The sequence below is a fragment of the Bufo gargarizans genome, chromosome 1 (assembly GCF_014858855.1).
Source record: "Bufo gargarizans isolate SCDJY-AF-19 chromosome 1, ASM1485885v1, whole genome shotgun sequence".
Classification (NCBI taxonomy): Eukaryota; Metazoa; Chordata; class Amphibia; order Anura; family Bufonidae; genus Bufo; species Bufo gargarizans.
In genome coordinates, this window is record NC_058080.1 from 58,914,412 (window position 1) to 58,940,531 (window position 26,120).

The 26,120-nt window shown below is 45.7% G+C and overlaps 1 protein-coding gene across 2 annotated transcripts in view; it reads left to right on the forward strand.

Moving 5' to 3' along the window:
• Positions 1-21,659, forward strand: part of CFAP99 (cilia and flagella associated protein 99) — a 121,005-nt gene extending 99,346 nt beyond the window's left edge. For both annotated transcript variants that reach the window (XM_044295531.1, XM_044295530.1), the window contains exons 15-16: positions 6,662-6,827; positions 21,311-21,659. In XM_044295531.1, coding sequence (XP_044151466.1) covers positions 6,662-6,827; positions 21,311-21,472 — 328 coding nt within the window. In that variant the 3' untranslated portion in view covers positions 21,473-21,659. The remainder of the gene's footprint in view (positions 1-6,661; positions 6,828-21,310) is intronic.
• Positions 21,660-26,120: the final 4,461 nt, after the last annotated feature.

A 26,120-nucleotide genomic window follows, 5' to 3' on the forward strand; every position in this document is an offset into this window, starting at 1 on the left:
AAAGTATGGCAGCATCCTGAGTTTTTCTTCTTTGCATTGTTCAGGATATTTTCAAGGTAATTTTGGTTATACCTGTGGGGGAAAAAAAATGAAAATAAGACTGGAGAACTTAAGGTTTTGGCTACACGTCGGTCTTGGTCTCGCCCAAGAATTGCAGTGGGATTTCAGTGCAGCGGTGCTGATGATTCGCACATGTGCTTCCACTGCAGCCCCAGAATCATAAAAAATCTAACACTGCTAGATTTTTTTTATATACTGGGGTTGTGGTTGTGGCAAATGTGCAAGTCGTGCTGCGATCCTACTGTGATCCTTGGGTGCGATAGGTGTCACGCCACCAAGATCGCTGTGTAGCCAAACCCTAAAGGGGTTGTGTTATCTCAATAGTCAGCCAAGTCTCGACCAACAGATGGCCGGGAGACAGCGGGAAATAGCGGGTCGCTCCTATTCCTGTTACAGTGCAGGGGAGCTGCAGAAATAGCTTAGCACTGCGCACTCTCTGTAACCGATGACTATTCTGATTTCCACCATTAATGCCCCTTTAAGACTCTCAGTCAAAGCCTCACATACTGTATCTATATACACCGCCAGCTCCGTAAACCAGTGCATATTATGTATGTTCCATATACCGTTATTCTGTGTTTGTTGATTATTTACTTAGCTCATGTATTATTTAGTATGGAGCAGTAATGAATGATAAATAATTACCCCGTGCATGGCAGGAGCTGCCAGTGACCCAAATCTTCAGGTGTTAAATTGCCTAGTACATTACTTATGTTAAAAGGTTTTAAAAAAGCAGCTAATTTTAAAATATTCCGTAAAAATTACCCCATTACATGATTTATCAACCAGTGGCAGCATAATTAGCTCATTTTCTAGACAGCTAATTTACATGCAGACACGGTGCAGCTGCGCTAATAAATACAGTTCAAGCTGGAGAACAGACTCATTTACATATCGCAGCTGCACGACTCGCCATTTAGCGCAGAGGTAAATCGATGGCGACACCAGGATGGGATCGACGAAACACAGAGAAACCAGTGGCGTATCTAGCTTTCAAATTTTGGGGGGGCACACATAACAACGATACATTTACACAAGTACGCTTAGAAATGCTGCAATACTTTACCCAATACCTAAAACCGCAACAGGGAAGAAAAGTCCTGCTGTCTGCGGTTTAAAAAAAAATAAACAATCACTTAAATTTCAACATGTCCTAGTTGCCTGTGGATGACACTTTTATTGGGAGGGGGATCTGTGGATGACACTGCTATGGGGGGGGGGGAATCTGTGGATGACACTGCTATGGGGGGGATCTGTGGATGACACATACCGTATATAGCATCTTATGCTTAATGTGTCATCCACAGATCCTCCCCATGACAGTGCCATCCCCATTTCCCCCTCCATAAGTGTCATCCACAGATCCCCCTCTCTATAACAGTGTCATCCACAGATCCCCCTCCCTATAACAGTGTCATCCACAGATCCCCCTCCCTATAACAGTGTCATCCACAGATCCACCTCCCTATAACAGTTTCATCCACAGATCCCCCTTCCTATAACAGTGTCATCCACAGATCCCCCTTCCTATAACAGTGTCATCCACAGATCCCCCTCCCTATAACAGTGTCATCCACAGATCCCCCTCCCTATAACAGTGTCATCCACAGATCCCCCTCCCTATAACAGTGTCATCCACAGATCCCCCTCTCTATAACAGTGTCATCCACAGATCCCCCTCCCTATAACAGTGTCATCTACAGATCTCCCTCCCCGCCGCTCACAGGAGTGTACATTTGACATTTCTAAACTGTAATCCATATCCTGCAGTAACTAACTTTAAATCAAGATTAAGCGGCCGCTCATCTCTACTACTACCTTACCGAAGCTAGCCGAGTGGTGTACGGTTAACAGGGCCAGGCTACAGCCTACAGGCACTGCCTGTTAGTTGTTACCAAGCGAACACTGATTTCTGCAGGTCAGAGGATACGAATTACAGTTTAGAAGAAATGTACACTCCTGTGAGCGGTCCAGTGGCGGATCCAGAACCTGGTCTCGGGAGGGGCACTTACAGATTATTTTCTGTCCGCCGCCACAGAACAAGGGTGCTTATAGAACAGACTACACAGTGTAGAGGTATACTGTACATTGTGGGGCACAGTGTAGAGGTATACTGTACATTGTGGGGCACAGTGTAGAGGTATACTGTACATTGTGGGGCACAGTGTAGAGGTATACTGTACATTGTGGGGCACAGTGTAGAGGTATACTGTACATTGTGGGGCACAGTGTAGAGGTATACTGTACATTGTGGGGCACAGTGTAGAGGTATACTGTACATTGTGGGGCACAGTCTATGCTATATGTGTATAAAAAACATATTTCACATGAAAACTTACAATTACTTGGCTTGGCCCTTGGGGATCTCGGACACCACTTCAACACTTTGGCCGGGGGCTCGGCGGAGCTGATGATGTGCTTTATCCTAATGAGTAGAGATGAGCGAACTTCTGTTTTAAGTTCGGCGTCTAAAGTTCGGGGGCGGGTTAGCGGAGAATCCCGATCTGGAACCGGATATGGATTCCGACTTCCGTTGTGGTCCGTGGTAGCGGAATCAATAATCGGCCATTATTGATTCCGCTACCACGGACCACAACGGAAGTCGGAATCCATATCCGGTTCCAGATCGGGATTCTCCGCTAACCCGCCCCCGAACTTTAGACGCCGAACTTAAAACAGAAGTTCGCTCATCTCTACTAATGAGAAAGATTTAATAATAAGGATTTGGAGAAGGGGCAGAGGGATAGCAGAGCAGGGAGAGGCTGGTGCTGCTACTAGGGGGTCATACCATGGGGGAGTAATAAAGCCCACCATAATGCCCCCCCAAGTAGAAATAATTCTCCTTATAATGTGACAATGCAAAAATAACCCCCTTGTATTGCCTCCAGTTGAGCTAATGTCCCCATAATGTGCCAGTATAAAATACCCCTATATAGTGCCCCCAGTAAATGCCCCCATAGTGCTCCTCTCCCCCCTTCCTCCTAGTGCCCCCCATAATGTACCAGTATAAAATGCCCCATATATCGTGCCCCAGTAGATGCCCTCAGTGTCCCCTATAATTATAAGTATAAAATACCCCTTCTTAGTGCCCCCCCCATAGATAACTCCATAGTTCTCCTCTCTCCCCTTCCCCACAGTACCCACCATAATGTGTCCCAGTATAAAATGCTACTGTACAGAGCCCCCCCCCCATATCAAGGGGGTTTTCATGTATATGATTTAATCCTGATGTTTCTTGTTGCATTATTTGTACACAGTCATAGGGGCCATGTTCCATCATGTAATTTAGGAGGCTGCCTGTACCTTCTATGCCTCCTTCCCCCATTTCTGAATCTGTGATTGGTAACAAAGTAGCAGGATTCAGAGTAGTACATCTTTTGAAAGAAATGTTAGCAGGCATGAGGAGTGCACACTGGAGTCTGAGCTGCCTGGCCATAGAAATATGCTTAGGTTAGACCTGTGTTAATATGCCTTGTATGTCATGGGATGTCTGTACAATCACCGGGTAGTCTAACACAATTTCAGAGGCTCTTTCTATCATTGCCTGTACTGCCGCTACCGACCTGACACAGGAGGGGGCGCCTCTGGAGACAGGATCTAATCTGGCTGAAAAGTACGCCACTGGCCGCTGGCAGTCACCGTGTTTCTGAGTCAGTACAGCCGTGCTGTGACCCTGCATTTCTGAACAGAACACGCAAAATTCCTCGTCATATTTTGGAATACCCAGGGCTGGGGCCGAGGTTATGCACAGCTTCAATGTGTGGAAATTATTTACTGCCTCTTCTGTAAGGTGAAATGGGTCAGATGACAGACAATCATACAGGGGCTGCATTAACATGGAAGCATGTCTAATCCAGGGGTGACAGTAGGTGCTTAGGCCCCTTGCAGACGAGCGTTTCCAGATTAGGTCCGGACGCGTTGCGTCTGCGATCAGGGAAAATCATGGGAGTAGGTACGCAATTGCAGTCAGTTTTGACTGCGATTGTGTTCCGATGTTCCGTTTTTTCCACGTGAGTGCAATGCGTTTTGCACCCACGTGATAAAAAAAACTGACTGTGGTACCCAGACCCGAACCCGGACTTCTTCACTGAAGTTCAGGTTTGGGTTAGGTTTTCTGTATATTTTTTTATTTTCCCTTATAACATGGTTATAAGGGGAAATAATAGCATTCTTAACACAGAATGGTTACTAAAATGTGGCTTTAGGGGTTAAAAAAATAAATAAAATTTAACTCGCCTCATCCTGTTGTTCGCGCAGCCGGCATCGTTTTCTTTCTTCTTCTTTTAGGACCTGCCAAAGGACCTTTGACGTAATCGCGCTCACCACGTAGTGACGTCAGTGCAGGTCCTGCTGAATGGAGATAGAAGATTTCTATCTTCATTCAGCAGGACCTGTGCAGACGTCACCACGTGGTGAGCGCGATTACGTCACCAAAGGTCTATTTTTACGGAACACTTAGGGCCGGATTCAGCATTAATGTATTTCAATGTAAAACAATGCTGGATCCGACATTCCGGCAAGTGTTCCGGAATTTTGGACGTAGAAAATAACGCAGCATGCTGCGGTATTTTCTCCGTCCAAAAAACGTAGAGTGACTGAACTGAAGACATCCTGATGCATACTGAACGGATTGCTCTCCATCTGGCATATTAAAATTATTCCTTAGTGCTCTTTAACTGTACCAGAACAACTATAGAAAGTAACAAAATTCCAGACGTCTGTTTTCCCTCAGTTTCCTTAGAGTTTCCTCACTATATCATCTAGTGCACTCTGTTAATGAGATTTCCCTTTCTATAATGTTCTGCAATTTTCCAAACACAGTAAAGAACAAACAAAACGTATACCATGACTCCAGACCAAAAACATCATCAATCAAAGTTGCTCATGATCAGAAACTAAACCCAACAGTTATAATTATTTTCAACTTTCAAAGTTCTATATCAATATGGATTTGAATGTACGTTCCTTCAACAATCCTTTAAACCAGACAACCGGTCAGGGAGGCACAGATAAATGTAAGATAAAGTCTCTTACTTTGCAGCGCTGTCTTTTATATCTGTCCATCCTGGTCCGGATTATCCAAGTTGTCTGGAGATCAATAAAGTGTGTTTTAGTTAAGCCCCTCGTTGGGCGCCAAGTTTTTTTGGGGCAAAACCCCCACCTCTATTATTGTCGGGGTCCCAATTGAAGTTTTGTTTATGAGCACCATACTAACAGAATTCTAATAATTAAAAAGTTTCTGCAGTATCTTATCTCAAGGTTAGTACTCGTTAGCAGCACATCCCTAAACTCAGAAGGAACATAACTCTCTCTTGTATGTCAAACTCTGATAAGGGGGGCGAGGGAGTTGCTTACCTTGGCCCTGAAGCTATAACACATTTTAATTATATACACAGAGACTGTCATGTCTTCACAGCTGGCTCATTAATTTTTCCACATATCCACAAAATGGAGGACATGTTTATACAAAATGGATTCTCATCCATCATAATAGTAATATCTACTTATCTAATATGTATCTAATATAATTTATCTATGTATATATCTCATATCTATCTAATATGTATCTAATATCTATCTATATCTAATATGTAATATCTGTTAGACAGATTAGATAGGATATATATATATATATCCTATCTAATCTGTCTATCTAATATCTATAATCTATCTATCTAATAACTATCTCATATCTATCTATATCTTCTATCTATCTAATTGCAAAGAATACAGCAGCACAGTTAGACAATGTGTGGCTGGGTTCAAATCCTCAGGGGAGATAGTTATTACTTCCACTGATAGATCCAATAAGCCAAAGGTTTCACCCTTTCACCACAATTGGAGTGCTGCCTCACTTTTTGCTTTTTGTATCTATCTATCATCTATCTATCTATCTATCATCTATCTCCTATCTATCTAATATTTATCTCTCTAAGGGCTCATGCACATGACCGTATGTATTTTGCGGTCTGCAAAAAATAGGTATTTTGCGGAACGGAACAGCCGGCCCCTAATAGAACAGTCCTATTCCTGTCCGTAATGTGGACAATAATAAGACATGTTCTATTTTTTTGCGATACGGAAACGGAATGCACACGGAGTAACTTCCTTTTTTTTTTTTGTGGACCCATTGAAATGAATGGTTCCGCATACGGTCCGCAAAAAAAACCAGAATGGACACAGAAAGAAAATACATTTGTGTGCATGAGCCCTTAAATGCAGACAACTGGGCCTGATTTATGAAGGGATCTCCAGTACTTTGACATCTAAGAAGAATAAAGTATTACAATGAGAACATATTTTCCTGGCAGATAAAGGAAATGGCTGGAAACCTTGTTTTCTGCGAATGTTCACTTTCACGGGCAGGCAATGTAATTTTCCACTTCAGTGCCGCCCTAACTCAGAGCTGCAGAGTCAGGGTAAACTTAGCATTAAGTGTAACCATGAATCACCGGTGACGCTCCAAAGTGTGATGCTATTTGTGAGCCCTCACCGGATTAAAACCAGCTTACTTTATTAGGAGAAGAAAAATACACTTTCCTAGCCCGTTTCTGTCGAGGTATATGCGAGATCTGTTTTATTTCATTTATCTTTTTGACAGGCTGGAAGAGAAAAAAACGAAATCTCAGCTTGGAAAAGCCGCTATAGCAAACGATGAGCGGGTCACCGAACTTCAGAGGAAACTCGAGGAGAAAATGACCGAACGCAAGAGACAGGCCGAAGCCTTAAAGCTGAACCCCCAACGTAATACCGTCAAATCTTCTAAGGTAAGTGGGCGGTAAATGACGGTGCAAAAAGCCTGCGACTGACGGGCGCTCTGAGCTTGGTCTGGGAACCCCAACCAGATGACACTACACTGAACCTGCCACATTGCACATGGTGTCTGATATACAGGCGGCATGTATGAGAGTAGCAGGAGCTGAGCAGATTGATGTGTAGTTTTATGGGAAAAGATTCAGTTTAGGCCTCATGCACACAATAGGGCCGCAAAAGATGCGGACAGCACTCCGCGCGCTGTCCGCATCCGTTGCTCCGTTCCATGGCCCTGCAAAAAAATAATATAACATGTCCTATTCTTGTCCGCGCTTTGTGGACAAGAATAGCCAGTTATATTAAAGGCTGTCCGTGCCATCCGTGTTTTGCAGATCCACGATTTGCGGACCGCAAAACACAGAACGGTCGTGTGCATGTAGCCTTGTGTTTTATTCATTTATATGCCTGCTCTTTCAATGCTTAGGAGTCCAGTGGGCAGTGCTATCAGTGATTGACAGCTGTCTCTATATACACAGGCATACAGGGAAGGCTGCCAATCACTGATAGGACCGCCCACATGGCTATTCAGCAAAGAACACTGTGATATAACTGAACAAAATACTCATGTTTTTTTCCTATAAAACTATATATTAAAGTGCTCAGCTCCTCCAGCCTATAACATGCTGCCCGTAAATTACACTGCAGGTTCTGTACACAGTAAGCTCCAAAGCTCCCCCTAGTGGCAGCGGCAGGTAGGCAACAGGGGTTTTCTCACAACCAACATTTATTTCCAATCCACAGGATCACTGGAGTGAACTGAACCTTCTGCTGGAAAGCCTGGCTACGGCTATGACAGGGGTGATATCAGGGGCCCATCTACCTTAGAGGAAGACCATGCAGATACTATGGCAGAGATTATATCAAGGGCCCATCTACCTTACAGGCAGACCATGGCGCTACTATGACAGAGATGATATCAAGGGCCCATTTACCTTACAGGCAGACTATGCAGATACTATGGCAGAGATGATATCAGGGGCCCATCTACCTTACAGGCTGACCATGCAGATAGTATGACAGAGATGATATCAAGGGCCCATCTACCTTACAGGCTGACCATGCCAATACTATGGCAGAGATGATATCAAGGGCCCATCTACCTTACAGGCTGACCATGCAGATACTATGGCAGAGATGATATCAAGGGCCCTGACATCTGATGAGAGATTACAGGCTGACCATGCAGATACTATGACAGAGATGATATCAAGGGCCCATCTACCTTACAGGCTGACCATGCAGATACTATGACAGAGATATCAAGGGCCCATCTACCTTACAGGCTGACCATGCCAATACTATGACAGAGATGATATCAAGGGCCCATCTACCTTACAGGCAGACCATGCCGGTACTATGGCAGAGATGATATCAAGGGCCCATCTACCTTACAGGCTGACCATGCCAATACTATGACAGAGATGATATCAAGGGCCCATCTACCTTACAGGCTGACCATGCAGATACTATGACAGGGGGCCCAAAAGCATATGGGGTGTCCAAAACCAGGACTGTAATGGAGAACCCGGTTTCATACTTGCTAAGTGGTTCCTTTTGTTCGGTGCATGCGGCTGGTGGATTTTCACAGTGGGGCTGATCGGTTGAACCGCAGACAGGAGAGAAGCCTGTGTCCTTAGAGGGTAGTCTAGTGTCAGTCAGTACATCTTTTTCTAAGGATAATGAAAAGTTCTACGGTTTTCCAATGTAAGTTCTGTATTAGTCACACCTGGATTTCAGGATCTGCACTGCTGTCATTCAATAGGGACTTTCCTTGTTTATTTTCAGGGGATTAAATGCTATCCTGGTCATACACGGGTGCACCGCTGCGACAAGTGCAACATAATGAAACAAGTACCTGTGCGTCCATTATATGACCGGGAGTAACCTTTATATGCTAGCACTGGAAGACCCCTTTACAGCGGTTGTCTCACTTCAGCAAATAGCATTTATCATGTAGGAAAAACAAATACCAGGCACTTACTAATGTATTGTGATTGTCCATATTGCCTCCATACTGCTGGCTGGATTCATTTTTCCCCTCACCCATGACGGCACCCAGTGCGACTCAGGACCTCCCATTAGGACAGGAAACCTGAGAAGATAAAAAGGACACACCTCCACCCAACACCAGTTCAGGTTTCCTGTCCTCCGGATGGGAGTTCCTGAGAAGCAGCGCAGCAGATCGCTGCACGACATACCTCAAGAAGAAAGAAGCCAGCGCTGGGGGGGGTCTGTGGCGTTGCCGTGGGAAGACCTATCCCTGGGAAGCGGTAGTTCTGTGGCCGTGCCGGAAGTCGCTCCCCACAAGTCTGCCTGCGCCCGCACTCGCTACCGGTCCTGCGGGGAGCCGCTGTGGCCGTGTTCAGGCGGCTCCCCACGCCGACATGCCCAGTTTAAAGATGGCGCCCACGCGTCTAAGCGCTTAGGCGCATGCGCGGGGCCGTCCTTCAGAGGGCCGGCTGATGACGTTAGGGGGGGCGGGGCTCTCTCCCGACGCGCAGGACCCGGAAGTGAGGGCCGAGGCGCGTCTTTTAAAACTATAAATGCGGCAGCAGGTGCAGGCAGCCAGCGGGGCACAGGTTTCTTGTGCTGAAGTAGGATCCAGCTGGCAAGCATGTCGGAGCCTACAGATGGACGCGCTGAACCCCTGGACCCCTTGAGGCCTGCAAGTCCGGTACTGGTCCTAAGGACGGGGAAAGGAAAATTCACTTGGTGAGAACGTTCCCTTTTACTAATAAGGTGTTTCTATCTTAGATCCCAAAGCCTCCTAAAAAATCATCTTCCAAGTCAAAACACAAGGAGTGTGCAGACTGTAAAACGGCTCTATCTGCATCCTATCAGAAATCTCTGTGCACAGCATGTATAGACAAGCTGGTAGCGGAACAGTCCCAGACCCTTACAAGATCTATGAAGTCCTTAATCAAGGCATCCTTCAGGGCTTTCAGTAAAGGCCGTGCCAGATCCCCGGATAAAGCCACAGAATGTGATAGTATGGAAATGGACTCGTCCGATAGTGAAGCCAGAGAATCCGGACAGTTAGATTCCAGTAATTCGGACTCCTCGAACGAGGAATATTCAGGGAAGTCCTTCTTTTCCCCTGAGGATACGCAGCCGTTACTTAAAGCGGTCCGAGCAACTATGCAGTTGGAAGACATTAAGCAGACCAGATCGGTTGCGGATCAGGCCTTCCAGGCATTAGGCCCTAAAAAGCATAGGGTTTTTTCTATGCATGAAAGCATGCAGGCGATTATTAAAAAGGAGTGGAAGAATCCTGACAGAAATTCTTCATACCCTCCTCTGTAAAAAGAAGGTACCCTTATGAAGAAAAAGTGTCCTCAAACTGGCATAGGGCCCCTACGGTGGATGCACCAGTCGCCAAGATTGCAAAAAAGTCTGCCCTCCCCTTTGATGATTTAGGTTGTCTTTCGGACCCGTTAGATAAAAAAGCGGATATATATCTTAAACGGGCTTGGGAGACGTCGGCCGCCTGTCTCAGGCCGGCAGTCGCAGCCACTTGGGTTTCCCGGTCGCTGAGACTATGGATTGACCAGCTAGAGACACACCTTAAAGAAAAAAGGCCTAGAGAAGAGCTCCTAGCCTCTCTCCCCACCTTCTCAAAAGCAGCTGATTTTTTAACGGATGCTTCCACTGATGTGATGCGCTTTTCCGCCAGAGCCTCTGCTATGACAAACGCGGCTAGAAGAGCTATTTGGCTTAGATCCTGGAAGGGTGACCAGGGATCTAAGGCCAGACTCTGTGCCCTTCCGTGTGAGGGCGATAGGTTATTTGGGTCATCTTTAGATGACATCCTGGAGAAGGCCTCTGACAAAAAAAGGGGATTTCCTGTCCCTCAGAAGCCCCCCTTTTTTCGTAGGCCCCAGCAGAGTTTTAGAAGGCAGAGGGGCAAGCCCTACGATAGGAAGGAGAGGGATCGGTTTCAGAGGAAATCTAGCGGCTTCCTTTTTAAAACCCAAGATAATAAAAAAGATAAGCAGCAATGACGCCAGTCTCCAGGTTGGGGGAAGACTCTCTTCCTTCCTCCCGGCCTGGTCAAAGGTCACCCAGAACAAATGGGTTTTGGGAGGGATAGCAGAGGGATTCAGATTGGAATTTCTCTCCTATCCCCAAAATTTCTTCACCCGCACTCCAACTCCGAAAGATCCCTTAAAGTCCACAGTTTTAGAGGCAGAGGTTCAGTTGTTATTGGACAAAGGAGTCGTTTGCCAAGTTCCAAAAGAAGAGGAGGGCAGGGGGTATTACTCCCCACTCTTTCTAGTAAGGAAACCCAATGGGTCTTTTCGGATGATTTTAAATCTAAAACGACTAAACAGGTTCCTGAAATACAAAAGATTCCGGATGGAGACGATAAAGACAACTATAGACCTGCTATACAAGGATTGCTGGATGGCAAGTATAGACTTAGAGGATGCTTATTATCACATCCCTATTCATCCCTCCTCCCAAAAGTATTTGAGAACGGCAGTCCAAGTGAAGGGCCAGCTTCTGCATCTACAATACAGGGCCCTCCCGTTTGGGGTCTCACAAGCCCCGAGAATTTTTACAAAGGTTGTGGCGGAGATGGTGGCATTCCTCCGATTGTCCAGGATAGTGTTAGTACCCTATCTGGACGATTTTTTGTTCATAGCCCAGACGAAAGTACAGTTACAGACGGAACTTGTCCTGGTGTGTTCTCTATTGAAGGATCTGGGATGGAAGGTCAATCGAGAAAAATCTTGCCTAACCCCCTCTCAAAATTGCATATTTTTAGGGATGCAGCTAGATTCCACGGCTCAGAGAACATTCCTTCCTCAAAAGAAGGTAGTTTCAACAAAAGAACATGTTTGGATCCTTTTCCGCTCCTTCCGATGTTCCATCAGAGAGGCGATGGCAGTATTGGGGCACCTGACGGCTACGATTCCCGCCGTACCGTTTGCTCAGATTCACACAAGATCGTTACAGTGGGATATCTTAAAGATATGGAATGGTCTTCCACAAACGCTAGAGGAAAAATTTCATCTCTCCTCCAGAGCAAGGTATTCCCTCCTATGGTGGACATCCGAGAAGAATCTTTCGGCAGGAATGCCCTGGTCCTTCATAGAACCCATATGGATAACAACAGATGCCAGTCCGTGGGGTTGGGGGGCTCATTCAGATGGGAATTACTGGCAGGGAAGATGGGATTTAAGAACCCGAGCCTGCACATCAAATTACAAGGAGCTCAAAGCAGTAGAAAGAGTTCTAAGGGTGGCAGTTCCAGATGTCTTAAACAAAAAACTGGTCTTTTACTCGGACAATTCAACGACGGTGGCCTATATAAATCATCAGGGCGGAACAAAGATACCATCCCTAATCTTCCTCTGCCAGGAAATTTTCAAAATAGCAGAAGACAGGAACCTGCTCCTATCAGCAATACATCTGAAGGGAAAAGAGAACACGGTGGGCGATTTTTGGAGCCGAGTGGAACTCAGTCAGGCAGAGTGGAGTCTGAACGGAGAAGTTTTTTCCCAGATTGTCTTAAAGTTTGGGACCCCAACTATAGACCTCTTTGCTACCCGGAAGAACAGGAAGACGGAGAAGTTCTTCTCCTTAAATCACACAGAGAATCCTACAGCTGTGGACAGTCTGGCCCAGGACTGGAGCCGGGAACGCGGCTATGCCTTCCCGCCCATTTCCCTAATTCCACAGGTACTGAAGAAAGTACGGAGGGAAGGAGCCTCTATAATCCTGGTAGCCTCGAAATGGCCCAAAAGAATCTGGTACTCCACCCTGTTAAATCTAGCCAGAAGCCCCCCCTGGATGATCCCTCCAAGGGAGGACCTCCTTTTCCAGGGGCCTGTATGCCATCCCAATCCGGAGATTCTTCAATTGGCAGTATGGAGTCTGACAGGGACATCTGGTTGAGGAGAGGGCTTTCTAACAAAGTTGTTTCCACCCTTCTAGGCAGTAGGAAAGCTACAACAGCCAGGAAGTATAATAGAGTTTGGAATATCTTTGCTTCCTTTCTAGGGTCTAGCCCTGATCCATTTAGTCCTCCAGAAATACCTAAGGTTTTAGACTTTTTACAGGCAGGTTTAGACAAGGGACTCAAGGCCTCCCCCTAAAAGTACAGGTGTCGGCTTTGAGCTATTTTTTCGACTACCAGTTAGCAATCCATCCTTGGGTCAAACGTTTCCTTTCTGCCGCGGCCAGAATCCATCCTTCTGTAAGACCTCTTTCCCCCCATGGGACCTAAACAGGGTCTTGACAGCCCTAACCGATAAACCATTTGAGCCCTTGTTGGAGATCCCAATTGACATCCTGTCCATTAAAATGGCCTTTCTCCTGGCAATTACCTCTGCTAGGAGGATCTCGGAGATCCAGGCCTTCTCAGCACATCCACCTTATACTGTCATCCAGGACAATCAGGTAGTAATCAGGCCCCTGCCTTCCTTCCTTCCCAAAGTTGTCTCGGATTTTCACAGGAGCCAGGACATTGTGTTACCTTCCTTTTTTCCTAACCCTTCCAATAGCAGGGAAAAAAGTTTTCATTGCTTGGATGTTAAAAGATGCTTGTTAGTATACCTTGACGTTACGGCTTCGTGGAGGAAAGACGAGAACCTTCTTGTCCAGTTTTTAGGTGGGAATAGGGGTAAAAAAGCATCCTGCGGGGTTATTGCCAGATGGGTGAAGAAGGCCATAATGAAGGCTTACATCTCCTTGGGCCTTTCCCCTCCTTCTGGGTTCGGAGCCCATTCCACTCGGTCAGTGTCTACTTCATGGGCTGAAAGGGCTGATGTGTCTTTAGCTCAGATTTGTAGGGCAGCTACATGGAGTTCCCCACATACCTTTCTCAAACATTATAGGTTGCAGCTCCATTCTGACGCCTCATTTGGGGAGAAGGTCCTTCAAGCTGTGGCCCCCCCCCTAGACTCTACTTATAGTCTATCTCGCACTGGGTGCCGTCATGGGTGAGGGGAAAACAACATTGCTTACCGGTAATCGTTTTTCTCGATACCCATGACGGCACCCGATAGTTCCCTCCCCATATACAGATACATATATATAAATATATATAGGGTATCAGTCAGGTCTATATGAAGTAATATAGATAAAAAAAAAAAAAAAAAAAAAAGGGGTCTTTAATCCCTTATCACTTCTCTCCGGAGAACAATTTATTTCTTCCACTGGTGTTGGGTGGAGGTGTGTCCTTTTTATCTTCTCAGGTTTCCTGTCCTAATGGGAGGTCCTGAGTCGCACTGGGTGCCGTCATGGGTCTCGAGAAAAACGATTACCGGTAAGCAATGTTGTTTTCGATCACATTATACACTGCTTGTTTCCACGGTTATGACCACCCTGCAATCCAGCAGTGGAGGGCACGTTTGTACACTATAGGAAAAGGCGCCAATCTCTCTGGTAGACTCCATATGTGCAGTCCCGGCCACCTCGTATCTGCGCTGCAGCGGTGGTCGTAACCATGGAAACGAACAGTGTATAATGTGATGGAAAAATGAATCCAGCCAGCAAAGGAGGCAATATGGACAATCACAACACATTAGTAAGTGCCTTGTATTAACTTTCTCTACATGATAAATGCAATTTTCTGAAGTGAGACAACCCCTTTAACCACCTCCGGACCGCCTAACGCAGATGTGCGGTCCGGAGGTGGCAGCGCTGCGCAGAGTCACGCATATACGCGTCATCTCGCGAGACGCGAGATGATGCGAGTATGCGCCCGCGCGTGCGCAGTTCGCGCCGGCATTTCGTTCAGGACCATTTCGTCAGCAACCTGCCAGCCAATGATCGTGGCTGGAAGGTTGCTGATTTTTAAAAAATCCAATCAAAGTGCCAGATAGCAGATCATATTTGTAAATATGATCTGTTATATGGCTGCCTGCTCCTCTGCTGGTTCTTTTCGTCGGTTGGATCCAGCAGAGGAGCAGGCTTCACAGTGAGTACACCAAACATCACACTTAGCCCCAGATCACCCCCCTGAACCCCAATTAACCCTTTGATCACCCCTTTGATCACCCCTGTCAATCACAAGTGAAAAGAAAAAAGTGATCAGTGCAAACTGTCACTTTTTTTTTTCACTGTTATTGACCGTTAGGTTTTAGGTATAGTTTAGGTCCCTTGGTTAGGTAGTTAGCGATCAGTTAGCGCCCAGCCCACCGCACCGCAGTCCGTTATTCGCTGATTAGCGTATCGCTAATCAGCATTTGTACTTTTATAGTATCTGGAAGTGATCAAAACTGATCACGGTCAGATCTATAATAGTACTAGTGTCACTTTAGTTCTCCCTCCACCCAAAACGCAGTGTTTGCCCGATCAGGCCTGATCGCTCGCCCACACGTGCGTTCGCCCACACCCGCCCCACCGCAGTGACAAAAAAAAAATTTTTTTTTTAATCGCTGCACATTCTATTTACACGCACTGCGGCGATAAAAAAATCAGTTTTGATATTTTTTATCAACCGCAGCGGCCTCCGGTACTTCGCTAGGCTCCCCTTTGTAAGACAGGCTTGCTTTTTTTTTCTTAGGTAGTCTCAGGGAATACCCCTAAATTTAGTTGCCCACATGTCTAACAGGGGGTATTCCTCTGAAGAGGCCTACAGGCTTCTGACCCAGTCGGATGAGGAGTGGGAACCCTCATCTGATGAATCCAGCGGGTCAGAATACGAACCTGTAGAAAGCAGTGGCTCTCTGACCCAAAGTTCGGACGAGGAGGCTGAGGTCCCTGATAGAACCAGGCGTACCCGGCCCCGTGTCGCTAGACCGCAGGTTGCGCAGGATCCGCTTCAAGAGCAGCAGAGTGGGGCTGGTGCTGTCGGATTACGTGGTGAGGCATACACCAGCAGCCCAGCCCTTCCTGGACCTAGTACCAGCACTGCCGTACAACCTGGTGAAGTAGCGAGCACCAGAAGGGCAGTTGAAGCTGGTACGGTGGCACGTGCAGTAGTGACCCCGTCGCAGCCACCGCAAAGACGGGCCCGTAGAGCCCCTAGAATCCCTGAGGTGCTGGCAAACCCTGATTGGCAGTCCCCAACTTCAGCCGCACCTGTAGTTTTCCCTTTCACCGCCCAGTCTGGAGTTCGGGTTGAGACGGCTCAGATCGGTTCGGCCCTGGGATTTTTTGAGCTGTTCTTGACTGCGGAGCTTTTAGACTTAGTCGTGGCAGAGACAAACCGGTATGCCACACAATTTATCACCGCTAACCCGGGAAGCTTTTATGCCCAGCCTTTCCGGTGGAAACCAGTCCAAGTTTCCGAAATTAAAACTTTTCTGGGCCTCCTCCTCAACATGGGCCTGACAAAAAAGCATGAATTGCGGTCATATTGGTCCACGAACCCGATTCATCACATGCCCATGTTCTCTGCTGCTATGTCCAGGACACGATTTGAGGTCATCCTGCGTTTCCTGCACTTTAGTGACAACACCGCCTCCCGTCCCAGGGGCCACCCTGCTTTTGACCGGCTCCACAAAATTCGGCCCCTCATAGACCATTTCAACCTGAAATTTGCAGATATTTATACCCCAGAGCAAAACATCTGCGTAGACGAGTCCCTAATACATTTTACCGGGCGCCTTGGCTTCAAACAATACATCCCAAGCAAGCGCGCCCGGTATGGGGTCAAATTGTATAAGCTCTGTGAAAGGGCCACAGGCTATACCCACAAATTTCGGATCTATGAGGGAAAAGATCAGACCCTGGAGCCGGTCGGTTGCCCTGACTACCTGGGGAGCAGTGGGAAGACAGTTTGGGACTTGGTGTCACCCTTATTCGGCAAGGGGTACCATCTTTATGTGGACAATTTTTACACAAGTGTGGCCCTCTTTAGGCATTTGTTTCTAGAACGGATTGGCGCCTGTGGTACCGCGCGAACTAGTCGCGCGGGCTTCCCCCAACGGCTCGTTAGCACCCGTCTTGCAAGGGGGCAGAGGGCCGCACTGTGTAACGAAGAACTGCTCGCGGTGAAATGGAGAGACAAGCGTGACGTTTACATGCTCTCCTCCATTCACGCAGACACGACAATACAAATTGAGCGAGCAACCCGTGTCATTGAAAAGCCCCTCTCAGTCCACGACTATAACCTCCACATGGGAGGGGTGGACTTCAATGACCAGATGTTGTCTCCGTATTTAGTTTCCCGCAGAACCAGACGCTGGTATAAGAAGGTGTCTGTATATTTAATTCAATTGGCTCTGTACAATAGTTTTGTTCTCTACAGTAAGGCTGGGAGAACTGGATCCTTCCTCAAATTTCAGGAAGAGATCATCGAGAACCTCCTGTACCCAGGAGGTTCCGTGGCCCCATCCACCAGTGTAGTTAGCCGTCTACACGAGCGACATTTCCCCAATGTCGTTCCTGGTACCTCAACCCAACCGTCACCCCGAAAAAGATGTCGTGTCTGTAGCAGGAGTGGAATAAGGCGTGACACCCGCTATTTCTGTCCTGACTGTCCTGACCACCCTGCCCTATGCTTTGGAGAGTGTTTCCGGAAGTACCACTCACAGGTACACTATTAGCATAGGGATCATCTCACCAGGATAGGCACACAGGGCTATTAGGGCCCATTCACTCACTGCTGCTGCAAACGTCTCCTTTCACATGGGACAAAGTGCATAACGCACTTCGCCACATCTTTGGGCGATTTGCGCTTTGCACATTGACCCATGGGGAAGGAGAGGTTTGTTCTATAAAGGTAAAAAAACAAAAAAAAAAAAAAAAAACACACCAGTAAGCAAACACGTTAATGTTCAGTTCAAAAAGTTCAAGTTACATGTTCTGTTGCAAAGTTAATAAAATTATTGCGTTGCGGCCTGTTTTTTTCTTTTTTTTTTTTTTGTCTTTTTACCTTCCAGGTGGACCAACCGATCGACCAGCTGCAGCACCGATGTGCATTCTGACAGAAGCATTGCGCTGCTGTCAGATTACACGCAAGTCGGTGTATGCGGCGCTGCAAGACGGGATTTTCTCCTCTGCAGTGACAGATACGTTTGCCGAGGCATACGAGCTGAGGAGGAGGCGGCGTTCCTATGCTTTGGCAAACACTTTGTATATATATATTTTAAAAAAAATCAAAAAAAAAATCCCGGCAATGATTTATTCATCCACATCGATTGATGCGAATGGAGAAATCTGGTTTGCCAGGGCATACGAGCTAAGTGGGTATGGATGTAGGGCGGAGCTCCTATGTCCTGGCAGACGCCTTTCCCCTCCATTTTTTTTTTTTGGCAGAGATTTTTTCATCCACATTGATCAATGCGAATGAAGAAATCTGTGCCGTTCATTTCTTTCTTTCAGCCCAGAGGCTGAACGGAAAAAAAAATCTCATTACCTGTATGCTCAATATAAGGAGAATAGCAGAAACTCCTAATGCTGGCCCTTTATGTAATGATTGCGGAGACCCTCAAATGCCAGGGCAGTACAAACACCCCACAACTGACCCCATTTTGGAAAGAAGACACCCCAAGGTATTTGCTGAGGGGCATATTGAGTCCATGAAAGATTGAAATTTTTGTCCTAAGTTAGCGGAAAGTGAGACTTTGTGAGAAAAAAAAAAAAAAAAAAACAATTTCCGCTAACTTTTGCGAAAAAAAAAAAATTTCTATGAACTTGCCAGGCCCCTCATTGGATACCTTGGGGTGTCTTCTTTCCAAAGTGGGGTCACATGTGGGGTATTTATACTGCCCTGGCTTTTTAGGGGCCCTAAAGCGTGAGAAGAAGTCTGGGATCCAAATGTCTAAAAATGCCCTCCTAAAAGGAATTTGGGCACCTTTGCGCATCTAGGCTGCAAAAAAGTGTGACACATCTGGTATCGCCGTACTCAGGAGAAGTTGGGGAATGTGTTTTGGGGTGTCATTTTACATATATCCATGCTGGGTGAGATAAATATCTTGGTCAAATGCCAACTTTGTATAAAAAAATGGGAAAAGTTGTCTTTTCCCAAGATATTTCTCTCACCCAGCATGGGTATATGTAAAATAGCACCCCAAAACACATTCCCCAACTTCTCCTGAGTACGGCGATACCAGATGTGTGACACTTTTTTGCTGCCAAGGTGGGCAAAGGGGCACATATTCCAAAGTGCACCTTTCGGATTTTGCAGGCCATTTTTTACACATTTTGATTGCAAGGTACTTCTCACACATTTGGGCCCCTAAATTGCCAGGGCAGTATAACTACCCCACAAGTGACCCCATTTTGGAAAGAAGACACCCCAAGGTATTCCGTGAGGGGCACTGCGAGTTCCTAGAATTTTTTTTTTTTTGTCGCAAGTTAGTGGAATATGAGACTTTGTAAGGAAAAAAGAGAAAAAAAAATAAATCATCATTTTCCGCTAACTTGTGACAAAAAATAAAAAATTCTAGGAACTCGCCATGCCCCTCACGGAATACCTTGGGGTGTCTTCTTTCCAAAATGGGGTCACTTGTGGCGTAGTTATACTGCCCTGGCAATTTAGGGGCCCAAATGTGTGAGAAGTACTTTGCAATCAAAATGTGTAAAAAATGGCCTGCAAAATCTGAAAGGTGCACTTTGGAATATGTGCCCCTTTGCCCACCTTGGCAGCAAAAAAGTGTGACACATCTGGTATCGCCGTACTCAGGAGAAGTTGGGGAATGTGTTTTGGGGTGCCATTTTACATATAACCATGCTGGATGAGAGAAATATCTTGGCAAAAGACAACTTTTCCCATTTTTTTATACAAAGTTGGCATTTGACCAAGATATTTTTCTCACCCAGCATGGGTATATGTAAAATGACACCCCAAAACACATTCCCCAACTTCTCCTGAGTACGGCGATACCAGATGTGTGACACTTTTTTGCTGCCAAGGTGGGCAAAGGGGCACATATTCCAAAGTGTACCTTTTGGATTTCACCGGTCATTTTTTACACATTTTGATTGCAAAGTTCTTCTCACACATTTGGGCCCCTAAATTGCCAGGGCAGTATAACTACGCCACAAGTGACCCCATTTTGGAAAGAAGACACCCCAAGGTATTCCGTGAGGGGCATGGCGAGTTCCTAGAATTTTTTATTTTTTGTCGCAAGTTAGTGGAATATGAGACTTTGTAAGAAAAAAAATAAAAATAAAAATCATCATCATTTTCCGCTAACTTGTGACAAAAAATAAAAAGTTCTATGAACTCACTATGCCCATCAGCGAATACCTTAGGGTGTCTACTTTCCGAAATGGGGTCATTTGTGGGGGTTTTCTACTGTTTGGGCATTGTAGAACCTCAGGAACCATGACAGGTGCTCAGAAAGTCAGAGCTGTTTCAAAAAGCGGAAATTCACATTTTTGTACCATAGTTTGTAAATGCTATAACTTTTTTACCCAAACCATTTTTTTTTTGCCCAAACATTTTTTTTTTATCAAAGACATGTAGAACAATAAATTTGGCGAAAAATTTATATATGGATGTCGTTTTTTTTGCAAAATTTTACAGCTGAAAGTGAAAAATGTCATTTTTTTGCAAAAAAATCGTTACATTTTGATTAATAACAAAAAAAGTTAAAATGTCAGCAGCAATAAAATACCACCAAATGAAAGCTCCATTAGTGAGAAGAAAAGGAGGTAAAATTCATTTGGGTGGTAAGTTGCATGACCGAGCGATAAACGGTGAAAGGAGTGTAGTGCCGAAGTGTAAAAAGTGCTCTGGTCATGAAGGGGGTTTCACCTAGCGGGGCTGAAGTGGTTAAAGGGCATCTGTCAGCAGTTTTGTACCTATGACACTGGCTGACCTGTTACATGTGCACTTGGCAGCTGAAGGCATCCATGTTGGTCCCATGTTCATATGTGCCCGCATTGCTGAAAAAAATTATGGGGGTCAATTATCAAACTGGTGTAAAGTAGAACAGGCTTAATTGCCCACGGCAACCAATCAGATTTCACCTTTCATTTTGGACAGCTCCTTTGGAAAATGAAAGGTGGAATCTGATTGGTTGCTATGGGCAAATAAGTCAGTTCTAATTTACACCCGTTTTATAAATGAACTCCTATGTTTTAATAAATGCAAATGAGTCCCTAGGAACAACAGGGGCATAGCCGTTACTCCTAAAGTAACTGCCGTGACTTTGATTAACAGGACCAGGTGTGATGTTTACACCACCTGGTCCTATCAGAGAGCAGAGGGTGCAACAGTTGCAGAGAAAGCGGAGCCTCTAGGTGTAATGGTAACGCCCCGTTGCTCCTAGAGGCTCATTTGCATATATTAAAACATCATTTTTCTCAGCAATGCGGACACATAGGAACATGGGACCAACACCGATGCCTTCAGCCGCCAAGAGCACATGTAACAGGTCAGCCAGTTTCAGAAGTATATATCTGCTGACAGATGCCCTTTAAGCAGATGAATAGTTCCCATTTTCTGTAGTCGGGTATTGCACATTTCATTGTCCTATATACTGCTATTGTTTTTTTTTTATTTGCTTCAGTGAAATCCTCTTTCTTACAGAACTCTTATGAAGAGAAGCACTGGAAGGAACTGGAGGAGAGCAGGGAGCGCCAGGCTCAGCTACTCCAGTACGGGGTGGTGTCAAGAGAAACCGCTCACAGGATGGCCGCTTATCAGGCTGCAAGAAACGGGAGCTCGCAAGCCTATGTGATACCGTCATAGACTTCTCACATCATTGGACTTAATGTTCTCCTCTACCCAGCAGACTGTCTGGAGACCACAGACACACTAATAAAGAAAAAGATGCCTATAGTAAAGAAAAACTTTTATTCTTTTAGCTAATTGCTTACAAATAGCTGGTTACGGTATAGTGAAGTCAGAGGAACACCTCTCAAGCCAAAAGTGAACATTCTTGAGCACATTAGGTTTAAATTGTTCCTTACTAAAACAACTAACATTAAAACTGAGTGACTTCAGAGCTGAAATCTCAAAGCATTCCTTGCTGTCAGTGTCTGCACAGATCTTGCTCTCGTGACTGGGAGGTCTAGTCAAATACTGTACAGTAATATGATGTAGGAAAAATCAAAACGCTCCCTTGCAGGGGCGGATTGGCCATAGACCCTACAGGGAAATTTTCCAGTGGGCCGATGCCCCAGGGGTACATAATGATCTCTCAACAGTAATGAAGGCTGTGAGAATCAGGTACCTGGCTAGAGACCGCACACGTCCTCCTGAATTCAACTGCCGTGTCCCGCACCTCACCTCCTAAGCCCCCTGCTCCATAGACAACTGGGGGAGGAGGACAGAAGATGGTAGCTATTGATGGCCACCACAGAGGGCCAGCTTTTGGGGCAGTATATTGTGCTGCACTGTGATATTTGGTTCTGCTGGGTCGGTATTTTGCACCATGGTATTGTTGACCCCGCCTACTTGTGTTGCACCACCTTCTGTTAATTTGGAACTGTGTAACGGTCACGTCCACACACACACAGGGGGAAGGATAGTGACCACTGCGCTCCACCCTCACCCCTGGCCCTGCCTACTTGCCTCACGAGTCCTGATGACAGGGGACAACTGGACGACAGTCCCTTACTTAGGATATGTGCAGGGAAGACAGATAAGACAAAATACGGAACGTGAATGGACCGGGTCAGAACCAAGAGAGCTATGCAGTACAAAGGGTTAAGCAAAGAATGGTCAGGAGAAGCCGGGGTCAAATACCAGGAGAGTAGAGAAGTACCAGAGGAGTCCGCAGAGAGTAGTCAGGTGGGAGCCAAGGTCACAATACCAGGAGGGATGCGCAGTACAGGAGGAGCAGGCAAAGGATTGTCAGGGAACAGGATCAGGTGAGTAATCAGTAGTCCAACAAATAGCCAGGAACCTAGAATTAACAGGCAACCTGTGGCCAGCAGGCTGCCTGTATTTATAGTGGGGTCTGAGGGTCATGTGACCTGGCCAGCGTCACATGACCGACAGACAGACAAGTCGAGCACCGAGTGATCAGCTCGGCGCTCAAGGCAGACCTAGGAGCAGGGAGCCTCCCAGCTAGCAAAGCCGCCCTGGGAACGAGGTCAAACACAGATCCTCGCTCCCGAAGCTAAGTAGCAGGTCTGCGGCTGATGGGAGACCGAGTGCGCCTTTGGCGCCTGTGACAAACTGCCTACAAAATGGGGCCACTTTTAGTTTATTTTTTCCAGGGCCACGTTAAGTTCCCAGTCCGCCCCTGCCTTGTAGTAGTTCAGCTAAGGCTACTTTCACATTAGCGGTTTTATTTTCCGTCATAGAGTTCCGTCACAGGGGCTCAATACCGGAAAAGAACTGATCAGGCATATCCCCATGCATTCTGAATGGAGAGCAATCCGTTCAGGATGCATCAGGATGTCTTCAGTTCAGTCGTTTTGACTGATCAGGCAAAAGAGAAAACCGTAGCATGCTACGGTTTTATCTCCGGCGAAAAAAACTGAAGACTTGCCTGAACGCCGGATCCAGCATTTTTTTCCATAGGAATGTATTAGTGCCGGATCCGGCATTCAAAATACCGGAATGCCGGATCCGTCCTTCCGGTCTGCGCATGCGCAGACCTTTAAAAATGAGAAAAGAAAAAAAAACTGATCCATTTTGCCTAATGACACCGGAAAAACGGATCCGGTATTGCAATGCATTTTTCTGACTGATCAGGCAGTCAGTTCAGGCAACGGAACTGCCTGCGGGAATCAAACAACGCAAGTGTGAAAGTACCCTAAGGGTACTTTCACACTAGCGTTTTTCTTTTCCGGCGCTGAGTTCCGTCCTAGAGGCTCAAATCCGGAAAAGAACTGATCAGTTTTATCCTAATGCATTCTGAATGGAGAGTCAGTCCTTCAGGATGCATCAGGATGTCTTCTGTTCAGTCTTTTTGACTGATCAGGCTTTTCAGAAAAACGTAGCATGCAGTATTTTTACCTCCGGCCAAAAAGCCTGAACACTTTGACTGAACGCCTGATCAGGCTTTTTTCCCATTGACTTGCATTAACGCCGGATCCGGCCCCGTGTTTTCAGTCAAAACGGATCCGGCTTTTGCATGTTAAACCCGAAAAATGTGAAAAAAAAGTTAAAGTCCATAAATGGCGGATCCGTTTTTTCCAATGCATTTTTCCATTGTGATCGAAAGCCTGATCAGGATTCAAATGTAATCCGTTTTCACACGTTTTTCCGGATCCGGCGGGCAGTTCCGGTGTCGGAATTGAACGCCGGATTAAAACAACGCTAGTGTGAAAGTACCCTAAGCTGATAGGAGGGGGTCTGAGTACAACCTTGCTGATTGTTTCCAGTGCCAGCCAGCAGAATTGTGAGTGCAGCAGCTCAGGATTATAAGGCAAGGGCGACTCAGAGACTTTGGTCACTCGACATCAAGCCTCAGACAAGTTGTGCAACCAAAATATCTGTGCAATTTGCTTGCTGACTTCCTGTCATGTGACTATTTTAGAGCTTTGATTTGGTTGTAAAAATGCATACAATTTGCATCCATGTGGTTTCAGCCGAAAAAATAGTGGTCAGTTCTGGTGTAAAATGTTATTCATTTTACTATAGTTAACCCCTTAAAGAGGTGGTATTCCAGCTATATCAAGTTATTCCCTATCTATAGGAGAGAGGATAACTATTAGCTCGGTGGGGGTCCAACTGCTGGGACCTCCACCGATCATAAGAATAGGGGGTCCATACTCAGTGGGGTCCCCAAAATGAATGGATCAGCAGATCGGGCATGCCTGGTAGTCTCATAGATATGAATGGAGCGACACTGTGCATGCTCAACCCGCTGCTCCATTCATTTCAGGGTGTCCTGCAAGTTAAAAACCATTTACAAATCATGCTTTTACTTACAGGAAGCAGAGATCTTAAAAAATTTACAGAGTTGAAGAACTGAATCCATTCTGAAAAACAAATCATCTGAGCGTGACCGAAGCCTTATCCTTCTATAACAAGGTTTTGAGAAATGACACAAAGCTGCCAGGCTCAGCGCAGCACATAGTCCCTAGACTTGCACTGCATTTAAACCCTGATGTTTTATGTCCCTGTCCAGCTTCTGGGCTGTATCCCCGATGTAAGAAGATGTCAGCGGGGCTCTGAGCAATAATCCCTTGTGTTAGTTACAATGTGGAGACAGATGCACTGCGGCGGATTCCTGCCCTAATACCTCTGGTGCACTTCTACTAATCTGTAAGCAATGTGTATCGGCGTTATACCCCAGAAGGGAGAATTGCTGGGATGAAGGTGACAAATGGTCGGCTCAGCCTGGCCAGCCTGTGTTTTATCGGAATGTGGTCGCATAAATCAGACACTTTTATAGGAGACTGTTAGGGTTTTCTTATTTTTTTTTACAAAAGCAGATCACTGCTTGTAAAGATAAAGGGGACAGGTATATTATGCACTAATGTGTGACTACTTTATTTTACAGCACTATAGTGGCACAGCAGGTCTGAATCTGGTATTAAACATCTAGTATAGATATGTAACTTTTATGCTGTCCTGTATGTACAAGAATATACCTACTATAAAACTGCCTCCTATGCACAATAATATAACTACTATAATACTGCTCCTATGTACAAGAATATAACTACTATAAAACTGACTCCTATGTACAAGAATATAACTACTATAATACTGCTTCTATGTACAAGAATATAACTACTATAATACTGCCTCCTATGTACAAGAATATAACTACTATAATACTGCTCCTATCTACAAGAATATAACTACTATAATACTGCCTCCTATGTACAAGAATATAACTACTATAATACTGCTCCTATGTACAAGAATATAACTACTATAATACTGCCTCCTATGTACCAGAATATAACTACTATAATACTACTCCTACGTACAAAAATATAACTACTATAATACTGCCTCCTATGTACAAGACTATAACTACTATAATACTGACTCCTATGTACAAGAATATAACTCCTATAATACTGCTCCTATGTACAAAAATATAACTACTATAATACTCTAGTCTTTGTGTTTGTTCACACCAGGCTGCAGCCCATAAGTCCTTGAATGAAGCAGTAGTCCACGTGCTTTTGTCTGCAAGCAATGTAGCAGGCCTTAATCCGAGCCCAAACTCTCAGGCTCCAACACCGAGACTGAAAGAGCTCCACTGTCAGATGGAGGATAATCCACACAGCAGAGACTGCTGGCTGGGTTTTTATCCCAAACCAAAACCCGGCCTGGAACCGTGGGGAACAGCCACCCACCCTGCTCTTTGGCTGATGCCAATAAGAACCGGCCCGGATTACAGCCATACTAACGGCTGAAGTGTCAGCCTGCAATTGCAAAACTCACACTTCAGGGAAAAATCTGGTTCTTACCTCACTGAGGC